The sequence below is a fragment of the Balaenoptera acutorostrata genome, chromosome 9 (genome assembly GCF_949987535.1).
Source record: "Balaenoptera acutorostrata chromosome 9, mBalAcu1.1, whole genome shotgun sequence".
Lineage (NCBI taxonomy): Eukaryota > Metazoa > Chordata > Mammalia > Artiodactyla > Balaenopteridae > Balaenoptera > Balaenoptera acutorostrata.
Genome location: NC_080072.1, coordinates 40,334,297 through 40,358,372, shown reverse-complemented (window position 1 = coordinate 40,358,372; position 24,076 = coordinate 40,334,297). Strand labels below are relative to the sequence as shown.

General features: G+C 38.1%; 1 protein-coding gene across 4 annotated transcripts in view; it reads right to left on the bottom strand.

Annotated features, from left to right (window-relative positions):
* PIK3C2A (phosphatidylinositol-4-phosphate 3-kinase catalytic subunit type 2 alpha) overlaps window positions 1-24,076 on the bottom strand; it is a 106,021-nt gene that overhangs the window by 64,932 nt on the left and 17,013 nt on the right. For all 4 annotated transcript variants that reach the window (XM_057553776.1, XM_057553775.1, XM_057553778.1 and 1 more), the window contains exon 2: window positions 8,801-9,940. In XM_057553776.1, coding sequence (XP_057409759.1) covers window positions 8,801-9,874 — 1,074 coding nt within the window. In that variant the 5' untranslated portion in view covers window positions 9,875-9,940. The remainder of the gene's footprint in view (window positions 1-8,800; window positions 9,941-24,076) is intronic.

The following is a 24,076-nucleotide window of genomic DNA, read 5'->3' as shown; positions in this document are numbered from 1 at the left end:
CAGTAATCAAGACAGTATGGTACCAGCACAAAAACAGAAACATCAATTAATGGACCAGAACAGACAGCCCAGAAATAAACCCACACTTACATGGTGAATTAATCTATGACAAAGGAGGCAAGAATATATAATGGGGAAAAGGATAGCCTCTTCAATAAATGGTGCTGGGAAAACTGGACAGCTACATGAAAAAGGATCAAACTGGACTTTCTCTCACCATATACACAATTAAATTCAAAATGAATTAAAGGGCTTCCCTGGTGGTGCAGTGGTTGAGAATCCGCCTGCCAATGCAGGGGACACGGTTTCGGGCCCTGGTCTGGGAAGATCCCACATGCCACAGAGCAACTAGGCCCGTGAGCCACAACTACTGAGCCTGCGCGTCTGAAGCCTATGCTCCGCAACAAGAGAGGCCACGACAGTGAGAGGCCTGCGCACCGTGATGAAGAGTGGCCCCTGCTTGCTGCAACTAGAGAAAGTCCTCGCACAGAAACGAAGACCCAACACAGCCAAAACTAAATTAATTAATTAATTAATTTTAAAAAAATGAATTAAAGACTTAAATGTAAGACCTGAAACCATAAAACTTCTGGAAGAAATCAGGCAGTATGCTCTTTGACATCAATCTTAGCAATATTTTTTTGAATATGTCTCCTTAGGCAAGGGAAACAAAAGTAGAAATAAATAAATGGTACTACACCAAACTAAAAAGCTTTTGTACAGCAAAGGAAACATCAACAAAATGAACAGGTGGTCTACTGAACGGGAGAAGATATTTGTAAAGGATATAGCTGATAAGGAGTTAATATTCAAAATATACAAAGAACTCACACAACTCAATATCAAAAAAACAAACAATTTGATTTTAAAAATGGCATTTTTCAAAAGAAGGTATATGGCCAACAGACACATGAAAAGATGCTCAACATCACTAATCATCAGGGAAATGCAAATCAAAACCACAATGAAGTATCACCTCACACCTGTCAGAATGGCTATTGTCAAAGAGACAACAAATAACAAGTGCTGGTAATTACAGAAACAGTAATTTGACAAGATACATGCACCCCTATATTCACTGCAGCATTATTTACAATAGCCAAGATATGGAAGCAACCTAAGTGTCTACTGACAGATGAATGGATAAAGAAGACATGGTATATATATACAATGGAATATTACTCAATCATTAAAAAAAGAAAAGAAATCTCACCATTTGGGACAACATGGATGGACCTAGAGGTTATTATACTAAGTGAAATAAGTCAGACAGAGAAATACCATATGATTTCACTTATATGTGAAACCTAAGAAGCAATACAAATGAATGAATATAACAAAACAGAGACAGGTTCATAGATATAAAGAACAGAGGGGAGGGACTTCCCTGGTGGTCCAGTGGGTAAGACTCCGTGCTCCCAGTGCAGGGGGTCCAGGTTCGATCCCTGGTGGGGGAACTAGATCCTGCATGCATGCTGCAACTAACAGTTCGTATGCCACAACTAAGAAGTCCACATGCCACAACTAAGTCCCAGCACAGCCTAAATAAATAAATATTTTTTTTAAAAAAGAAGAGAAAAAGAACAGAGGGGAGGTCGGGGGCGGGGGGTGGGAGTGGGGGAATGAAATAGGTGAAGGAAATTAAGTGGTACAAACTTCCAGTTACTAAATAAATGAGTCATGGGGATAAATGTAAAGCATGAGGAATACTGTCAATAATATTGTAATAACTTTGCATAGTGACAAGTGGTAACTAGACTTATCATGGTAATCATTTTGTAATGTACAGAAATGCCAAATCACTAAACTATGTTGTGCACCTGGAACTAACAGTGTTGTAGGTCAATTATAATTCAATTTTTAAAAAAGGTAGTGAGGCCAAGGAGAGGTGGAAAGGGTAAATTAAAGGTTTAAGGAAAGTGATGCAGGTTTGCAATAATTCACAAAAACTTATCAGTGCATACTCTATAGCATACTCTATGAAGCACACTCTATGAAGAACATGGGAAAGCTTTACACCTAAACAAGTCCCAGGTTCATGCCATCTTACCCCAGAAATTAGATGGAACACCAAGTTTTCAATAAATGTATTTTAAGCATTAAATATAAACATATCAGTTGCTTTTCAGAACAAAGTTGGTTACTTCGTTACCAAAATTTTATAGAGACTTCAGTAATCTACTCAACTAATATACTATATTCAGCTAGACAATAAAAAACCACATTTTATTCAACTTTACCTCTCCTTTAAAATTAACATTAGACATTGTGCTAATGGGGATATACATGTTTATAGTGTTAATCAACTTTTAGAAAGAGTCAATAGCCACAGAACTTTGTAAAACCAATTCTATGAAAATAATTTGATTCATTACTAAAATCTTTGGGATCTATTCAAAGTAGCTAAATTATAGCTATTAACTAAAAGTGTGATTTAAACTTAAATTGCCAGAAGACAGTTTTAAGTACTATGCCTTTTCCTGGTTTTGGAAACAAAAATTTGAACTAAAGTATTTAGATTATTATGAACAAAAGACACTAGAAGGAAATAGGAAGTAAGACTGCTGAGTGAGAAGAAAAACACCCTTCAGAGTTTTTACCACAAAGCATAAAATTCTTACAGGAAATGAATACTTAAGTATGTAAAGTAATTATAAAGAATAGCACTGCAATCTTATTTCCCAACAAAAAATCTGAACCTCAGGGAAAAGTTTTTAAATAGAGATGAATGGTGTGTGAAAAATTAGAAGTTCCATGCCAATGTTTGTGCCACAGACTTCTTAAATCAGCCTATTATTAGTGTTCTGTTTACCTCCCCCTTTTGGTCTAAACCAAGTCAAACTTTATCTTCTTGTACACAAACAAAATGATGAAATTTTAGTGTTAATAAAAGGGCTTAGAACTTTTCTTTGAAAATAAAAATCTTTTTATAGCATTTGTAACAAGTGCACACTAAACCTCTGATTAAAGACCTCCAATAACTATGCATTGACCACCTGAGAGGAACCATTACCAAATGGCTATTTATAAGTTCCTTTATTGATATTTAACTGTATACCTGCCTCTTTGAATTTTAGTCCCCATTGGTCCTTGTTCTACTTTTTGGGACAATGAATTTTAAAACTAAGTTACTAAACTGAATTTCTCAATTCATAGAGAAAGATATAAACAAATAGGATTTGCGTAATTTTAAGCTTTCTATGAAAGGTTATTTTAACTTTTACACCTGTTACCACTTGTCTATTAAAATCTAGCACAAAGTACTACTTAATTTGCACAAAGCAACGCACTTAATGTGTTAGAAAACTTAGAACATAACTATTTCACCTTTTTTTACAAGAATACCATGATTTTCAGGTATTCTACTTCCTGAACTGCTTTGAGAACCTATGTCCCAAACATAAAACTTTAAAAGAAAAAAAGTCAACTTCCTCTTTTACAGGGCAACTTTCCAAACTTTAAATATTATTCCTGAAAGGATCTCAGAAATTATCTAGTCCAACTAACTTTATATCACAGATGAAGAAACTCAGATTCAGAGTGTGAATTAGCTCCAATTAATATTCTCTTCTTCAGGCAAAACATCTCCAATCTTTTCAACAGTTCCTTAAATAGCATAGCTTCTAGATCCTGAACACTGTAGTCTTCTCTTCTCAAGACACACTCTAGTCTACCACTGGTCCCTTTTAGAATGTGGTGCTCAAACATAATTATTACATGGGGTTTTAAAAGAGCAGAGGGGACTTCCCTGGTGGCGCCGTGGTTAAGAATCCGACTGCCAATGCAGGGGACATGGGTTCGAGCCCTGGTCCGGGAAGATCCCACATGCCGCGGAGCAACTAAGCCCATGTGCCACAACTACTGAGCCTGCGCTCTTGAGCCCGTGCGCCACAACTACTGAAGCCCGCATGCCACAACTACTGAGCCTGCGTGCCTAGAGCCCATGCTCTGCAACAAAAGAAGCCACCACAATGAGAAGCCCGCGCACCACAACGAAGAGTAGCCCCCGCCCGCCGCAACTAGAGAAAGCCCACGCACAGCAACAAAGACCCAAGGCAGCCAAAAATAAATAAATTTATTAAAAAATAAAAAAAAGGGCTTCCCTGGTGGTGCAGTGGTTGGGAATCTGCCTGCCAATGCAGGGGACACGGGTTCCAGCCCTGGTCTGGGAAGATCCCACATGCCGCGGAGCAACTGGGCCTGTGAGCCACAATTACTGAGCCTGCGCGTCTGGAGCCTGTGCTCCGCAACAAGAGAGGCCGTGATAGTGAGAGGCCCGCGCACTGCGATGAAGAGTGGCCCCCACTTGCCGCAACTAGAGAAAGCCCTCGCACAGAAACGAAGACTCAACACAGCCATAAATAAATAAATAAATAAATAAATAAATAAATAAATAAAAAATAATAAAAAAAATTTAAAAAAAAATAAAAGAGCAGAGTATAACAGAATGATCAACAACTACATACCTCCTCAGCCATGCCACAGTTAGACTCCTTTAAGGAGCGTGAGCCACCTCAATTCAGACACTGTGCCATTCAGTAAAGCTACTGATGTACACTGTAGTAATCTAGCTCCCATCTCTGATTGATCAGCGGACCAAGTCATCTTATTTTTGCTTACCTGGCTTTGACTCACGTCTCTCGCAACCAATTTGATTACTCCTTGATTCTTCCCCCTGTACTTTAAACAAAATCTAAAAACATGTTTCTGCTAAAACTTGCCTAGAAGCCTAATTCCTAGAGTCTGAGCAAGCAGTAATTCTCTGCAACTCCCATGTGATCTGATTTCCCAGATCTTGTTAGGGGAATTTTTTTCTATATTTAGGAAACTACCTATCCTCATCAGTCCTGCAAGATGATTTCTGAAAGCACCCCAAATAGGGAAAATATCAAGATGATACTGTGACAAATATTAAAAATGAGTAGGAAAAGATGTATGCAGAGGGACAATGAAAGGGATATAAATGAGTATCACAGCCCTGCCCCCACCAAAGGAAAGGGGTGGAGAAAACACCAGTCTAAACTATAGAGGGCAACAGGGAAAGGAAGCAAGTGTTTTGCAGCAAAAGCACTGGCAATCTATGCTACAGGTTTTAAGTTACAAAGAAATTGAAGAAGAAAATATTACTTGGAGATAAGTCACCCTCTGGATCTAAGTTTCTTCATCCATGAAATAAAGTTGGTTAAACTAGATAACTGTGGTTATCATCTTAAATATCTCTAAAATATGAGTTCATTTAACTAATTACAATACATTACATGAAAAAATTAATAATTCCTTAACTTCTTCACATTTCAGTTTCTTCAGCTGTGAAATAGGTATGGGTCGCTCTGATCTCACAGGATTCTTAGGAACTCTCTACTGTCTCAGTGATTATAAAAAAAAGAAGAGTTCAGTTTGAACATTTACAGCACAGATAAAAAGCATGTAGCTCTTAGGTTCTGAGTCCAGTCTTGGATCACTGATAGCAAGTAATTCTGGTTGACCCAGAAACCTCAACTTGTTTAAGATGATAACCAGAGTTCACCTGGAATGGTAATTTCAGCTCATCTGGAATAATCTATTTCCCTTAGTGAATAAATGAATTTCCACTGCTGGGAAAGTTAGAATTAGAGATACAGAGATAATGAAATAAACCAAAGTCATTTATAAATATTTTATTAAATTCAAGATAATCTATGTATTGTGGCTACAATGCATATATTGTAGAGGTGCAAATGCATACACATGAAGGTGTGATGCAAGGAGCAGGAGGATTATTTGAAAGTGACCTGGATGCTCACTCTGCGTTGCCTGGACAATCAGGGGCTTTGCCTTCTACCAATGGGAGGGCTGAGCCTAAACTCAGCTACCTTTAGGACCAGGGGCTTCTTTTTCCCTGATAGCAGAGACTGCAACTTTCCCTAGCTCCTGAGATCTCCAGTTACTGGCAGCTGCCCTTCCCAAACTACTTCTGATACCCCCTAATCCAGACTACATGGTGTCAAACACCATGCCCTCACGCTAAATCCATAAAAAGGAGATCCACAGTTAGAGAGGGATCTCTCTATTGGAACACTGACCCAAATGTGAATCCAGCAGTAACCTGGCCTGAGCAGGATGGGAGAATCAGGGGGACCAGTGTCTTCCTTTTTTTAAAAAAAAAATGAGGCAAAGTTCATAGAACATAAAAACTGCCATATTAACCATTTAAAAATGTACAATTTGTTGGCTCACAATACATTCATAATGGTATGTGACCATCACCACTATGGTAAGAACACTGAAATGTTCTAATTCCAGAACACTTTCATCACCCCCCCCCAAAAAAATCCCTGTACCCATTAAGCAATCATTCTCCATTCCCTCTTTCCTCCAACCCCCCAGCAAACACTAATCTGCTTTCTTTCTCTATGGATTTGCCTTTTCTGGACATATCATATAAATTGAATCATACATGTTTTTTTGTGTCTGACTTCTTTCACTTACAATGTTTTCAAGGTTCATCCATGTTGTATCATATATCAGGGCTTCATTCCTTTGTATGGGTGAATAATATTCCATTGTACAGACATACCGCTTTTGCTTATACCCATTCATCAGCTGATGGACATTTGGGTTGTTTCACTTTTTGGCTATTATCAATAAAGCTGCTATGAACAACCCAATTTTTAAAATGGGCAAATGACAAATAGACATTTCTTCCAAAAAGATATAGAAGTGGCCAATAATCATATGCAAGGATACTCAACACCACTAGTCAACAGGGAAACCCAAATCAAAATCACAATGAGATATCACTTCACATCCATCAGGATGGCTATAATGCAAAAAAATGTCAAATAACAAGTGTTGGCAAGCATGTGAAGAAACTGGAACTCTCTCATACACTGCTGGGGGGAATGTAAAATGATGCAGCCACTATGGAAAAGAGTTTGCTGGTTCCTCAAAAAGCTAAGCATAGAATAACCAGCAGCTCCACTACTAGGTATAAGCCCCCAGCCCACACTTCCTGATTTGGCTTAAAGTTTTCCCTTCTCCTTTCAAATACTTTAGGAAATGACTGTTATTTGTAAATACAAAGACAAAAACCATGACAAGATGACATAGAATATTAAGAGAAAATAATCTGACATTAGAATAAATATTTATGATTCCAATTTAAACTGTGAAATTAACCTGTGACTTTTAAATTGAAAGGTGTTAAGAAATTCTGTTACTAAATTTGTAAACAGTACTGAAAAGCTTAAGAGACCTTAATAACAGGTATTTCTTAGTGGAGAGCTGTAGTCAAAATACATTTGGAAAACACTGCACTGGTTAAGATTTTTCTGAGTTCTGATCGTGTTATCCAAAGAAATCCTCATCCTTTTTTCTTAACCTTCTTAATATCTGTTTTTTTCTCCCAAAACATCTAAAATGGCTTTTAAAAATCAACAATTCAACATAAACCCATCCAAATCATGCAAAATTTGCTTCTCTTCCCCTAAATGCTAGTTGAATCTCAGTGCCTAAAGAGTAGCCAAATGCTGATCTAATTAGCTGAATGATATGATTCACATTAAGGTAAGAATGAGACTTAAACATTCCTAGAATCCACAGATACCATAAGAGCAAAATACAAATCTTCAGTGGTATACTATATATGGAAAGGAAAAGTCTAAACCCTGCTGCTTCTCTTCTAAGAGAAGACATCCTGTCTCAGGCACCCTTAACTAATTTTTCCAGACAGTAAGACTATACGGACTCAGCAACTATGCTATATAGACTACAGTTCTTTTCTTCACTTGTATCAATACAGGTGTTTAAAGAGAGTCCTTTAAATGGCTTTTCTCCCATCTCTCTGGGGCCTTCCTTCCTTCCTTCCTCTCTCCCCTCCTCCCTCCCTCCCTTTCTTCTACTCATTCATTCATTCATGGTTAAAAACAACAAAACAATATACATGAGAATTTCTATAATGGGGTTAAAAACCAAAATTACTTATTTACCCTGAAAAATAAAGGCAATAAGGAAAAAAAGTTGGACCACATATAATGAATGGACAAGGAGAGACAGATAAAAATTATTTTTAATGCCTATCAGTGAAAGCCAGATCCTTGATTATAGATTTTCAAAATTCACAATCCTAGAAAAGATAATATTAATAGTAAGCAATTTTTCAATCTGCCTGGGACTTCCCTGGTGGTGCAGTGGTTAAGAATCTGCCTACCAATGCAGGGGACATGGGTTCGATCCCAGGTCTGGGACGATCCCACATGCCGCAGAGCAACTACGCCCACAAGCCACAACTACTGAACCCTCGCGCCGCAACTACTGAAGCCCGCACGCCCTAGAGCCTGCGCGCTACAACTACTGAGCCCATACGCCGCAACTACTGAAGCCCGTGCACTCTAGGGCCCACATGCCGCAACTACTGAGCCCACACGTTGCAACTACTGAAGCCCGTGTGCCTAGAGCCCATGCTCCACAACAAGAGAAGCGAAGCCACTGCAATGAGAAGCCTGTGCACTACGACAAAGAGTAGTCCCTGCTCACCGCAACTAGAGAAAGCCCACGTGCAGCAACAAAGACCCACCACAGCCAAAAATTTATTTTTAATTTTTAATTAAAAAATTTTTTTTAAAAATTAAAAAAAAAATTTTTTTCAATTTGCCTAAACACATTTAATCCTTTACCACACAATCTAACATTCACAGTATACTTAAGAATAAAGAAAACAAGATTCAACATAAAAAATATTTCTTTTACCAAATAAATTATGTACACAAATATGAATTCTCTGTTACACTAAGTTTGAGAAGTTAGGAAGAAAAGACTATACCTGAGATATTTGGCCCTGGACTTTCGTGGGCTGAGTTGTTCGAATATTTAAAGACTGGCTTCTTGTTACTGTTGCCCCAGAAAGAGATTTTCCATTCACCTTTCTTTCAAGGTGACAACTTGCTGGTGATCTCTCTTCAAGAAGAACAGCATCCCAAGGATCGTCTGCTAGCAAACCTGGTATATTTTTCTCTTCTTCATGGTCCAATACCTCTACATTGTCCACCTTAGGCTTACTTAGAGGATCCAAGTCTAACCAGTCAAACTTACTGATATCTTCAGACTTTGGAGATACCTGTAGATTGCCGATAGTAGCTTTTGAATTTGTTATCTCCAAATCAGTCCTTGCTTTTCCATTTTTTAAAAATTCTGATGTACTAGCTATTTTGTCAAACAGCTTTGCCATGTCAGGACTGACTACTGGACGATAGATAGGTAAGCTTCCTTGTGGATGAAAGGGTGTGGTGGGTGTCAAAGGATATGAAAAATATGGAGACTGTCCTGGAAGTCTTAAATATATAGGTTCTGTGGATGGAAAAGTAGGCATTCTTGGATTGAAGCCATTTTGGAATACAGTCTGTTTACTACTGTAAGTTGACTGGTAAACAGAAGGTAAAGAGTAACTGGAAGGCCCAGATAATCCAGGTGGCCACTGTCCTCTCTGAATAGCAGGTCTAAGATAGAGCTGTGCTGAAAACGAAGGGCTCAGAACAGGAGTAACTGGCAATACAGGTGTTTTTCTAGTCTCGAAACTGTCATCCAGCAATAGTTTCTCAAGTTCAGCTTGGGTAAGCTTTTCTACATCAATATCTACTGCTCTTTTTTGGGTATCTGATTCAGGAAACACCATGAGATCATAATCCTGTTTGCTATAAATTTGTGCTTTTTGTCTGGTGCTGCTTGACCACTCATAGCCTCTCTGGTTATCGGTCACCTGTCTATCCTTTTGCAGTTTTGCTAAAGCCTCTGCTTCCATCTGTAATGCTTCTTCTTTGTCCACATCTTTTGTTCTTGTTGGTTCCAGATGTGAAGATGAACATTGCTTAAACCCATTGTTGTTGGATATCTGAGCCATGTCCACTTAAAAGACCAAACCTTCTCCAATCTATTTTTTTTCTTGTAGCTTCCAAAATAGCAAGACCTGCACGTAAAAATAAATATAACACTCGATTAGATTTTTAAAACACGAATTTGTTTTGTTTGTAACCTACCACATATGATTTAGGATTTAATGTCACTTACAAACATACCACGAAATGAAATGAAATAGGGAAAATCTTGGTGAAGGAACACTTTTAAAACACCTTATACACTATTGGGTTAAGAGAAATGTTTAGACATACATGACTTTATCCCATTCCCTGACCTAACAGGAAAGCTAACACAGTAAATGAACTCAAGAAGCTGTCACTTCAGTTGTCACACTGGCTGCCATTAACCAGTTGCACTTCTGGCAGAATTCTTGGCATAAAATGGCTTAAGTGCTAGTCACAAATTTTCAAGAGTTCAGACACGGTTTACTGTTATGCAAATAGCAAGTCAAAATGGTTTCAATCTTTTACTATTTGTAAAATTGCTCAAAAGCCAATTAGCAATAAAAGTATTCAACACCTAGTAAATAAAATCAAGTAACTATTATTTTATCAAATCATATGAAAAATTAAGGGCTTATAATATTCTAGAAATTTTAAAAATGTATACTGTAACATAGATTAGAATAATATGATGTGTTAAGGCTATAAGAAACTGTAATACTCCACTCAAAGGTTAAATTATGGCTGAATTTGTCACATAGTTCTGATCACACTTCTATTCTGATTATCTGCACAATCAATAGTTATGATACTAAAATTTCTCCTTTTCCAATTGCTAAAGTATCTATTCATAAACTAGAAGATAGTTTATTAAACTTTCTCATGATCAGTTAATAAACATTTATACTCCTCTATTTAAAATAAACACTTAATTCAGATCAAGATTACCCTATGAAGCAAAATGTCCAATTAAAGGGTTAGTTATCTACTGTGCAACAGAGGGCACATTTCCTGCTTCTAATCAATACGATACAGGGATTAAATGTGGGTTCTGGAGTCACATCACCTTTATTTATGATGCTGTAAGACCTTGGGCAAGTGATAACTTTCCACATGCCTAGTTTCCTAACTTTTAAAATATGAAAAAGTATCTATTTCCTAAATTACAAAGGATTAAATGAAACAATGCAACTAAAAGTGTCTATCATTGGCCTTAAGCATAAGCATTAAATAAATGGCATCTACTGTTAATCTGATCTGATTTGAGATACACCTAGTTTGAATACCTATAAAGCAAGAGAGCGCCTGTTCACATCCTTTTTCTAGTACAGTGCTTATCTACAATATGTGCTCAATAAATGCTTAATGAAAGTATGTAGGGAAATGTCCAAAGTGAATTCAAATTAATGTAACACAAATGAAAATCCTAAGTGTTGAGGTATACTAAATGAAAAAATTATTAGTGATGAGGACATGAAGAAAGGTAGTCAAGAAAGACATCATCTGCAATTCTTTTATACAACTACAGTTGAGTTTCTGAGGCATTTCACTGAAAAGCTATTCCAAATTTTTCCCTTCCCCGGCAGGCTGCAAAACTAGGCATGATGTACACTTAAAGTTTGTACACGTCACTGTATGTAAATGTTTTATGGAAAGAAAAAACTGAACACTGACTTGCTAAATATGCATGAAGTACTTAGAGAAAAGTACTAACATCTACAATTTATTTTGAAATGCATCAAAAATAAATTGATAGAGGGATGATACATGGATAAACAATGATAAAGCAAGTATAGGAAAATGTTAATAGTAGAATCTAGGTGGTAGATATGTGGGTATTCACTTTGAAATTCTTTCAGCTTGGCCTCGTGACTGAAAGTTTTCACAATAAAATGTTGGGTGGGGGGGAATGGGTACAAATTCTTCCCATTCCCGTATATACACCCACTCTGCAATGCGACTTTGTTGTTCCTCCCATAAAGAGGTGGGGTCTATTTCTCTACTTGATCTCAGCTGGCCTTGTGACTTGCTTTGACCAACAGAATGTGAAAGAGTTGACACTGTGAGAGTTCTAAGCCTATCATAAGAGGCCCAACTGCTTCAGCTCTTCCTTCCCTGAGTGCAGCCACTGCCATGTAAATGCTCACATAGGATGAGAGAGCACAAAGAGAAAGAGATCCAGCCAACAGCCAGCATCAACCACCAAACATGTGAGTGCAGACACCATCTTAGACCATCTGTCCACAGTTGAGATGACCACAGCCACATGAGTGACCCAAGGCAAGACCAGCAGAAGAAACCACCCAGCTTGAGTTCAAGTCAAACTGCTAACCCACAAAATCATTTTGGAATGGTCTGTTACATAGGAATAGATAACTGATAAACCTTTTCTTCTTACTTTTAGAAAACAAAACTGAAGCCACTTACATATTTAATAGAAAATCTCTGTTTTAACCTCCACAGTTACCACTACTACCTTCCTTCACACATCCTCAGAGAATGAACAGCCCCTTTTCCTTTCTAAGGATGCCCCCTCCACTTATATCCTTAATCCTATTGAATTCCCCTTCTTTATGAATGACTGCCTCCTTTGTATTATCAATTTCTCCTTTACTTGCTTCTGCTCCTCTACCATAAAAATGCTCAAGTTTTCTCCATACTGAGGGGAAAAAATTTGAACATTCCCCTTTAGACTCCAGTAGCTTTCATTTTAATTTTCTCCTTTCACTGCCAAACTTCTCGAATGAGTGACCTAGAAAGTCCTTTCTTTACTTACTCTGCCTTAGAAAAATTCTGCTTGTCCTTCAGGGCCCAATTCAAAATACAGTCTCCTGTCTGAGGCTTTACTACTTAAGCAGCTCCTACCAGAATTTATCTTTTTAGCTCAACTAAAAATTTTTATCTTAACTTTTGTATGCTGTTTTTGCATGCCCAGCATCCTTTCTTCTGGTAGTAGAATCTATAACTTTTGGACACCACTTGTCTTTCTTTTGTTTCATCTACTTTGAATTGAGCTGGACCATCCTTACACGCCCTCGACCCTACCCCAACTCCAGAAGATCCAAGTCTGGCCAGAGTTAACTACAGAATTTCTGGAACTATTTGGAAAAGAAGCTTATCAATGAGGTTGCTAAGCTGATAGGATGTAAGCCTGGAGCTGTTCTGGCCATCTTTGCCACCGCTTGAGGAGATATTACCTGAGAATGAACCCAAGCCAGAAGAAAGCAGAGCTAAGATAAATTAGACAAATTCTAGATATTACATTAAACATCTGGATCCAACCCATGTCCAAGGCCAGTCTTTTCATTTATGTAAGCCAATAAATCCCTCTCCTTGCGTAAGCCAGTTTAAAATTACTTTTTTCCATGATAACCAGAAGTATTTTGATTAACACAGAATCTGTAACCTGTATGTCTACCGAAACAGACTAGAATAAGCTTCTTAAGCAGGGAAGCCTAGTTTGTTCATTTTTTTCTTCCCCACTACATTTAAAAGCACCTTGCTTAATAAATATGGAACTTAATTTAATTAACATGTGTTTTAACAGGAGGGAATGAAGGCTACTGGAGTCTTGGAAAAGGGATTTCAGATGGCACAAGAGTATGGATATATGACGAGAGAAACGAGTCGTTTCATTTGTGGTGTTTTTATACATATTGGTGATGTTTTTATACATCACCAATACATTTGCTTGCTCTATCCCTAGTTCCAATCTCAAAGTAGTATATGCTGAAGTAAATACAACTCTAAGTAGCCAGTAACAGCTGTCTGTTAGCAGCTAAATACCATATTTTAAAGTTTGGGGCCTTAAAAAAATACTGTATTTTAGTTTTCCAAAAGATTATTATGCATGTATACTCAGATAATAATAAAGGACTTAAACGGCTGTCCAAAAGTAACCCTGTGCCTCAGCTATTTTTCTAAGGCTGCTGCACTGACATGCTCCATTAATTTTTGAAAATAAAACTTCACTTGATGACAAACATTTAGCAGGAAATAACTTCCAACATGCTCATTCAAAATGAAATGTTCCATGCTAATGTTCCCCCAATTCAAGCAGGGAAAGACAATATAACTTGTTTTTGAATGATGATTGTATACCATCTGCCAAAAATTTCCCAACATAAAGGAACTCAGTGCGGATCACAAGGCTGTAGCTGCTTTAAAATTCTTCAAAAGAGGTCAATTAAACTATTCAGTTAAACTTTTGGATACTATTTGCAGACCCAAGTGAATTAATTTAACAGCTCTTGGCTTCTTCTAACATTCATTTACAATTTAAATTTAAATCTCAGACAAAAATAAAACAAGTCAGTCCTGCTACCCATCTAAATGCTTTCTGATCTTAAAATTCAAGATACCTAAGAAAATGGAAAAACAATTATTTGAGTTCAACAACATAAATATTCTCCTTTAAAATGAAAATGAATCTCAAAGAAAAATAAATTATGGTACCTCCATGGATTGAATATTATGCCACTACTAAAAATAAAATTATGAAGACTGCAGTTAAATGTTTGTTAAAACTCTAGAAAATATCTACATATCTCTATCTATACATAGACCTGTGTTTGAAGATATAGATACTATATGCCAAAAATTGCTTTAAGCAATATTTTAAAGACTTTTTTTTTTAAAGGAATTCCTTTATTTTTATTATTTATTTATTTATTTATTTATTTTTGGCTGTGTTGGGTCTTCGTTTCTGTGCAAGGGCTTTCTCCAGTTGCGGCAAGCGGGGGCCACTCTTCATCGCGGTGCGCGGGCCTCTCACTATCGCGGCCTCTCTTGTTGCGGAGCACAAGCTCCAGATGCGCAGGCTCAGTAGTTGTGGCTCACGGGCCCAGTTGCTCCGCGGCATGTGGGATCTTCCCAGACCAGGGCTCGAACCCGCGTCCCCTGCATTAGCAGGCAGACTCTCAACCACTGCGCCACCAGGGAAGCCCTAAGCAATATTTTAACTAATTTAATCCTCACAAATTCTATTAAGTAGCTACTATTATTATCCCTAGTATACAAACATATAATCTGCCCAAGCTCATAGCAGCTAGCAAGTGGCGAAATTAGAACCCAAATCCAGGCAGTGCTAATTCACTACAATATATTTTTATGTTAACAGTTATGTGGAATCAATAAGTGTCTAGACATATCTTATCCTTTATAAATACCAAGAATATAAATATTCTTCCTCAATCCTAGGGTTATTTCTGTCTGCATTAATAAATTTTCTTTTAATTCTACCATGAAGTAGTTAATACTGCTATTTAGCTATAATATATATCAATTTATCAGTTAATTATCACCGGATGACTAGCAAATTTATAATTTCACTGCAGGCATGAATTTTTATTTTATTTACCCTCTACTCTCAAACTTATACTACAGTTGTTGAATGAATGCATAATGCATCAATAACTAGAGAACTTAAGACACCATTTCTTTTGTCAGAGAAACTAAACTCTGAAACAAACAAAACAGACTGAAAGAACTCATTTATTAATAATTCAACTAAAACTGAAAAATCACGTGGTTGAGTTTAGAATAAACAAGTGGTGGGACTTCCCTGGTGGTCCAGTGGTTAAGAATCCACCTTCCAGTGCAGGGGACGAGGGTTCGATACCTGGTCGGGGAACTAAGATCCCACATGCTGCGGAGCAACTAAGCCTGCATGCTCTAAAGCCCGCTCGCCACAGCTAGAGAGCCCACATGCCGCAACTACTGAGCCCATTCACCACAACTAGAGAGCCCGTGCGCTGCAACTACTGAGCCCACATGCCACAATGAAAGATCCTGCATGCCGCGATGAAGATCCCATGTGCTGCAATTAAGACCCGGCTCAGCCAAATAAATAAATAAATATCAAAAAAAAAACAAGTAGTGGGAGAAAATTATCTTGAAAACTAGGAGGGAGAGAGGTGGCAACAGAAAAGTAAAAATAGGAGAGAGGGGCTCCATCTGTGCTTTAAAACAAACAGACAGACAAACTGCGTCAGAAAAGCATATTCTATCTCTAATTGATTCATGGAGGGGGAAAAGAACTCATATGACCAAAAAAATAATAATAATCAAGTACTTTGTTATTAGGCACTATACAAATCTGTCAAAAAGACAAAAAAGAAGAATGTCCAGTTTTGGATGAGATTAGGTTAGAGTAGCATTGTTCAACAGAAATAGAATGCAAGTCACATATGAAATTTAAATTTTTTTATAGCTACATTAATAGAAACAGATGAAATTAATTTTAATAATAAACTTTGTTTAATCCAATATATCCAAAATATTATAAAGAGGTAATCAATATAAAAAATGAATGGGATACTGTACTTTCATTTTTTTATACTAAGTCTTCAAAATCTGGTATATATTTTACACTAACCACATTTCAACTTAGACTAGCCACACACCAAGTGCTCAACACAAAGGTGGCTAGCAGACAACACAAGGTTAGACTTTATGAGGAAAGAAACAAAAGGCACGGTGAACAAGCATCATTACTTTCTGGATGGTAAGGAAAACTTTATTTTACCAAAAGTTACCCCTTCCCTCAAGTCAATAACATATCTCAATTGCCCATTAGTTCTCTCTCAGGAGAAGAAAATTTTTATTTTTTTATGCCCCATAGATAACATACAACTTTTTAACTAAGGCCTTATCATCCCTTGTAACTTCTGTATTTTTAAAGTACATAATTTCCAATTAATCTTTTTAAAAATATTTATTTATTTATTTATTTGGCTGTGCCAGGTCTTAGCTGCATCAGGTCTTAGCTGCACCATGCAGGATCTTCGTTGCAGCAGGTGGGATCTTCAGTGGTGGCATGCGGGATCTTTTAGTTGTTGCACACGGGATCTTTAGTTGCGGCATGCAAACTCTTAGTTGTGGCATGCGGGATCTAGTTCCCTGACCAGGGATTGAACCCGGGGCCCCTTGCATTGGGAGTGCAGAGTCTTAGCCAATGGACCACCAGGGAAGTCCCTCCAATTAATCTTTTTACAATTAGAAAATTGTTAACATTTCATAGAGAAATGTGTTCACAATCGACCACACAGGATAAATTACAAAGAGATTAAATATTTAACTGTTAAAAAAAGAATCATAAAGCCAAAGAAACAGAGAATTCCTACATAACACCAGCATAAAAAAGGCTGCTGTAATGTGATTCAAAAACCTAGAAGCCATAAGAGAATTCAAGTACATAAACATTTAAAAAAATAACTTTTGTTTGGCAAACAAGCACCACTGAATTTATTCATTTCCTCAGTAAATATTCATTGGGTGTATATTATGAATCAGGCACTGTTCTAGGTGCTGAAAAGTAAAATAAAAATAACTTGACCATGAAAAATGTCAATGAAAAAACAAACTGGGAAAAAATATTTGCTACTCATATCACAGAGAAAGAACTAATTTTAGTAATATATAACATAAAGCCCATAAAGAAAAACAACCCTATGGAAAGATGGACAAGGAGTTTGAATGAGCAGTTCACAAAAAAGTAAAGACACTTACCCTTACTCATGTTGAGGCAATAGCAATTTAAAAGTTATACTAAACTTAATTTTATACTAAACTGATAATAAACACACAGATAAAGGAAAAAAATATTCATCATACCAAAATTTGCTGGATACATGCAACAGTAGATAAAGGAAAATTTAGAGTTTTAAATGATGTTAGAAACCTGGAAAGGTTGAAAACTTAATGAACTAAGCATCCATCTCATGAAAGTAGAAAAGTAACAGCAAAATAAAAGTAGAAGAAAGGGAATAAAGACCACAGAAGAAATTAAGTGGCATAAAAAGTATACAACAGAGGGATTCCCTGGCAGTCCAGTGGTTAGGACTCCAAGCTTCCACTGCAGGAGGCCCCGAGGTCGGGGAACTAAGATTCTGTAAGCCACGTGGTGCAGCAAAAAAAAAAAAAAAAAAAAAACCAAACAACAACCCCAAAGCAAAGCAAAGCAAAGCAAACCAAACCAAAACACCAAAAGTATACAACAGAGAAGATCAACAAAACTGAAAGTTGGTTCTTTTGAAAACACTAATAAGACATCTTGTGATGCCGATCAAGAAGAAAATAAGACAGGAATAAACAATATCAAGGGACTTCCCTGGTGGCACAGTGGTTAAGAATCCGCCTGCCAATGCAGGGGACACAGGTTCGAGCCCTGGTCCAGGAAGATCCCACATGCCACAGAGCAACTAAGCCCCTGTGCCACAACTACTGAGCCCGTGTGCCATAGCTACTGAAGCTCGTGCACCTAGAGCCAGTGCTCTGCAACAAGAGAAGCCACTGCAATGAGGAGCCTGCACACTGCAAGGAAAAGTACTCGCTGCAACTAGAGAAAGCCCACACGCAGCAAAGACCCGATGCAACCAAAAATAAATATTTTTAAAAAACAATATCAAGAATAAAAAAGGGACATCCAACACATGCAGCAGACATTAGAAAGATAACAAGGATATTATTAAGTTTAAGCAAATAAATTTTAAAATGTAGACAAATTCCTAGAGGATAGTAACTTACTGAAACTGACTCAAATAGAAAATAGAAAGTTGAATAATCTTATAACCATTAAAGAAATTGAGTTAGTTGCCAAAAAATTTTTCATCAAAGAAAACTGCAAGGTCAGATGTCTTCACTGGCTTCATATAATAAACAATAACAACCTTTCACAAACCCTTCCAGAGAACAGACAAGAAGGTACGTTCCCCAAACATTTTATAAAATTACTCTAACTTTGATAACAAAACCAGGCAAGGATGAGACAAGAAAATTATAAACCAGTCTTACTCATGAACATAAACACAAAAAGTTCTAAACAAAATAACAGCAAACCAAACTTAGTAGTAAATACAAAATGCAATTTACCACATCAATAATTAAAGAATTAAATTAGGAAAAGCATATGTTCGCCTCAACAGATATTCTTAGCCAACTATGAACAGAAGGGAAGTTCTTTACTTGATAAGAAATATCAACAAAAATCACAGTTAATTGTAAAACCTTTAAAGCTTTCCCTCTGTCTATGAACAAAAACCAGGATGCCCACCACCATTTTTATTCAACATTTTACAGACTCCTAGACAGCACAGAAATGCAAGAGAAAGAAATAAGAGCTAGGATCACGTAGGAAGAAACAACATTACATACAGATAAAGTAAAAACTCCAAAGAATATGCAGATAATTAACAGAATTACATGCCAGAGTTTAGCAAGATTACTGGATATGATACAGAAATAAACTGTATTTCCATATACCCAGCAAGGAATGGTTAGAAAAAACAGTCTTCAAAAAAGCAATATTAACTCTAACACATTCAAACACATGAAATCCACCAACTAATAATACATGTAATAAAAAATTCTGGGGCTTCCCTGGTGGTGCAGTGGTTAGGAGTCCACCTGCCAATGCAGGGGACACAGGTTCGAGCCCTGGTCCAGGAAGATCCCACATGCCGCAGAGCAACTAAGCCCGTGTGCCACAACTACTGAGCCTGTGCTCTAGAGCCCACGAGCCACAACTACTGAGCCCACGTGCCACAACTACTGAGCCCACGTGCCACAACTACTGAGTCCATGTGCCACAACTACTGAGCCCACACGCCTATAGCCCGTGCTCCACAGCAAGAGAAGCCACCGCAATGAAAAGCCCACACACTGCAACAAAGAGTGGCCCCCGCCTGCCGCAACTAGAGAAAGCCCACGGGCAGCAATGAAGACCCAACGCAGCCAAAAATAAATAGATAAGTAAATTTATAAAAAAAAAAAATTCTGTAGGGAAAATTTTAAAGTTTACTGACAAATATTGACTATTTGAATGTAATGGATATTTTTCCATGTTTACAGATTTGAAGACAATTTTATAAAGATGCCACCACTCCTGAAACAGATCTACAAGTTCAATGCAATCCCAATCAAAATTCAAACAGACTTTTAAGATAAAATTTGACAAGGTGATTCCAAATTTTATACAGTAGCCAAAAGGGCCAAAATAGCCAAGACCCTCTTGAAAAAGAACAAGGTGGGAGGCCTTGCTCTACCCAATAAAGACTCATTATAAAGCTAATTTTACTTAGGATAGTATGGTATTTATGCAGGAAGAGACAAATCTAAAGAACATGTTAAGAGCCCAGAAACAGACACACACCTACATAGACACCTGATTTAAGACAAAAGTGGCATTTCAGAGCACAGGGAAAACTGTCTTTTCAATAAATGGTACTAGAACAAATGGAGGGAAATGAAATGGACTCCTGCTTCACTCCTTAGGCAAAAATCAACTCAAGGCAAGCCAAACACCTAACTTTGAAAGGAAAAACTATAGTTTTTAGAATCAGAGAAAGGAAAAATTTCTTAAGTAAGATATATAAAGCACTAACCATAAGGAAAAAAGTAATAAATTTGACTACAGTAAAATCCAGAACTTTTGTACATGAAGACACCAAAGAGAGCTGTACACCTGAAATTAACACAATACTGTAAATCAACTACACTTTTAAAAAAAAGAAAAAGAAAAAAGGAAAAAAAGACACCAAAGAGAATGATAAAAACAAGCCACAGAAAGGAAGATATTTTTTTTTTTTACAGGCTTACCATGTGGCCCAACACTTCTACTTTTATTTTTTTTTATTTATTTATTTTTTATTTATTTATTTGTTTATTTATTTATTTTTTGGCTGTGTTGGGTCTTCGTTTCTGTGCGAGGGCTTTCTCTAGTTGCGGCGAGCGGGGGCCACTCTTCATCGCGGTGCGCGGGCCTCTCACTATCGCGGCCTCTCTTGTTGCGGAGCACAGGCTCCAGACGCGCAGGCTCAGTAATTGTGGCTCACGGGCCCAGCTGCTCTGCGGCATGTGGGATCTTCCCAGACCAGGGCTCGAACCCGTGTCTCCTGCATTGGCAGGCAGATTCTCAACCACTGCGCCACCAGGGAAGCCCAGGAAGATATTTTTAACATGTAAAAAGGACCCAAGTCCTGGATTATATAACTGCTACAAATGAAAAAACAAAAAAACCAATCTAAAAGAAAAATGGGCAAAGACAAGAACTTCACGAAAAAGAAATCCAATGACCAATAAATATCTGAAAAAAGGTTCGATCTTATAAGTAATCAGGGAAATGCATATTAAAACCACAGTAAGAGGGGCTTCCCTGGTGGGACAGTGGTTAGGAATCCACCTGCCAATGCAGGGGACACGGGTTCGAGCCCTGGTCCGGCAAGATCCCACATGTCACGGAGCAACTAAGCCCGTGTGCCACAACTACTGAGCCTGCGCTCTAGAGCCCATGAGCCACAACTACTGAGCCAGTGTGCCGCAACTACTGAAGCCCACGCACCTAGAGCCCGTGCTCGGCAACAAGAGAAGTCACCGCAATGAGAAGCCCGTGCACTGCAATGAAGAGCGGCCCCCGCTCGCCGCAACTAGAGAAAGCCCACATGCAGCAACGAAGACCCAACACAGCCAAAAATAAAAATAAACAAAATAAATTTTTTAAAAAAACCACAGTAAGATACCACAACACACATACAACCCTGGGGAAAAAAATTAAATCTTATAATACTAAGTGATAAAAATATGAAACAATGGGAAAATTTAAGTTGGTACAACTGTTTCAGAAAACACAGATCAGGGACTTCCCTGGTCGTCCAGTGATTAAGAATCCGCCTTCCAATTCAGGGGACGCAGGTTCGATCCCTGGTCTGGGAACTAAGATTCCCACATGCCACAGGACAATTAAGCATGCTTGTTGCAACTACTGAACCCGTGTGTTCTGGAGCCAGCTTACCACAACTAGAGAGAATCCCGCATGCCGCGACGAAGAGCCCACATGGCACAATGAAGAATCCCACATACCACAACTAAGACTTGACACAGCCAAAAATAATAAATAAATAAATATTTAAAAAAAGAAGAAAGAAAACACGGGTCATATATAGAAAAACTGAAGATACCCTTACTTTATGGCCCAGCAATTACATTCCATTGTATATACCCTAGAGAAATTCATGTATATGTGCACAAAATATGTACATAAGAACCTTCAAATAACACTGCACATATTACCCCAAATAGGAAATAACCCTAATCTTCACCTGTCCAAACACGGATGAAGGAGAATACGTTCATGGTCTGTTTCTACTCACATCACTTCTGACACCAAATGTACAGGATTTTCCACACCAACAACCAGTTCTCCAACTCTCCCAGACACCAAATGGGTGTTCACAATTCGATTCAATTCAGACACTACCCAGAGTTAATGTCAGACTCCACAGGTTTACAGGCGCAGTCTCGCAAGAGTGCTCTCACTGCAGATGCCAGTCTCAAGTACTGGATACCCAGGTTACCCACACTTCTGTCCAACTTGGGTTCAAATCAGGGGCTCCCAGGATCCCATCTCAGGTTTGATTATTTGCTAGTAAGGTTCACAGAACACATGAAAACAGCTTACTTACCATTACCAGTTTATTATAGAGTAAACAAGTCAGGAACAACCAATGGAAGAAATGTGTAGGGCAAAGTTGGGGGTGCGAAAATGCTCAGAGGTTCCATGGCTTCTCTGAAGTACCACCCTCCCAGCACCCCAGTGTGTTCACTAACCTGGAAGCTCCCTGAACCCCATCATTTAAGAGTTTTTACAGAGATTTTATTATATAGGCATGGTTGATTAAAACACTAGTCATTGATTAAAAAGAATGAAATAATGCCATTTGCAGTAACATGGATGGACCTAGAAATTGTCATACTGAGTGAAGTAAGTCAGAGAGAGAAAGAGAAACATCACATGATATCCTTATATGTGGAATCTAAAAAGAAGTGATACAAATGAACTTATTTACAAAACAGAAACAGACTCACTGACCTAGAGAACAAACTTGTGGTTACCGGGGGGAAGGGTGGAGGGAAAGTTAGGGAGTTTGGGATCAACATGTACACTCTCCTGTATTTAAAATGGATAACCAACAAGGACCTACTGTATAGCACAGGGAACTCTGCTCAATGTCATGTGGCAGCCTGGATGGGAGAGCAGTTTGGGAGAGAATGGATACATGTATACGTATGGCTGAGTCGCTTTGCTGTGCACTGAAACTATCATAACATTGTTAATCAGCTATATTCCAGGGACTTCCCTGGTGGTCCAGTGGTTAAGACTCCACGCTCCCAATGCAGGGAGCCCGGGTTCAATCCCAGGTCAGGGAACTAGGATCCCACATGAGGCAACTAAGAGTTCACATACCGCAACTAAAGATCCTGCATGCCACAACTAAGACAGGGCTCAGCCAAATAAATAAAATATTTTTTAAAAATCAGCTATATTGGGCTTCCCTGGTGGCGCAGTGGTTGAGAATCTGCCTGCTAATGCAGGGCACACGGGTTCGAGCCCTGGTCTGGGAAGATCCCACATGCCGCGGAGCAACTGGGCCCATGAGCCACAATTACTGAGCCTGCGCGTCTGGAGCCTGTGCTCCGCAACAAGAGAGGCCGCGATAGTGAGAGGCCCGCGCACCGCGATGAAGAGTGGCCCCCGCTTGCCACAACTAGAGAAAGCCCTCGCACAGAAACGAAGACCCAACACAGCCAAAAGTAAATTAATTAATTAAAAAAAAAAAAAATCAGCTATATTCAAATATAAAATAACAAGTTTTTTTAAAAAAGAGTTTTTACGGAGATTTTATTACATAGGCATGGCTGATTAAATCACTGGTCATTAAAAAAAAAAAAAAAAATCACTGGTCATTGATTAGCTCAATCTCTAGCTCCTCTCCCTTCCCCAGAGGTCAGGGGGTAGGGTTGAAAGTTTCAAACCTGCAGTCACACCTTGATATTTCTGGCAACCAGCCCTCATCCAGAAACTATCTAGGGATCCCAGACAACAGTCATCTTATTAGCATACAAAAAGACAACGGTCTGGAGATTCCAAGAGTTTTAGGAGTTGCATGACAGGAACCAGGGACAAAGACCAAATGTTTATTTATTATATTGTAGTTCATTCAATGGAATTCTGTACATCAATGCCAATGAATGAATTAGAACCATAAAAAATGGATAAAACTTAGAAACATAATGTTAAGCAAATGGAGAGACAAAAATACATACAACGATTCCATTCACATAAAGTTCAAAAACATGAAAAACTAAACTACATTGTTTAAGAATGCTTACATAACGGTATAACTTCAAAGAAAAGGAAAGGATTATCAAAAGTTAGGATAGTGGTTACTCATAGAGGGAGGAGAGAT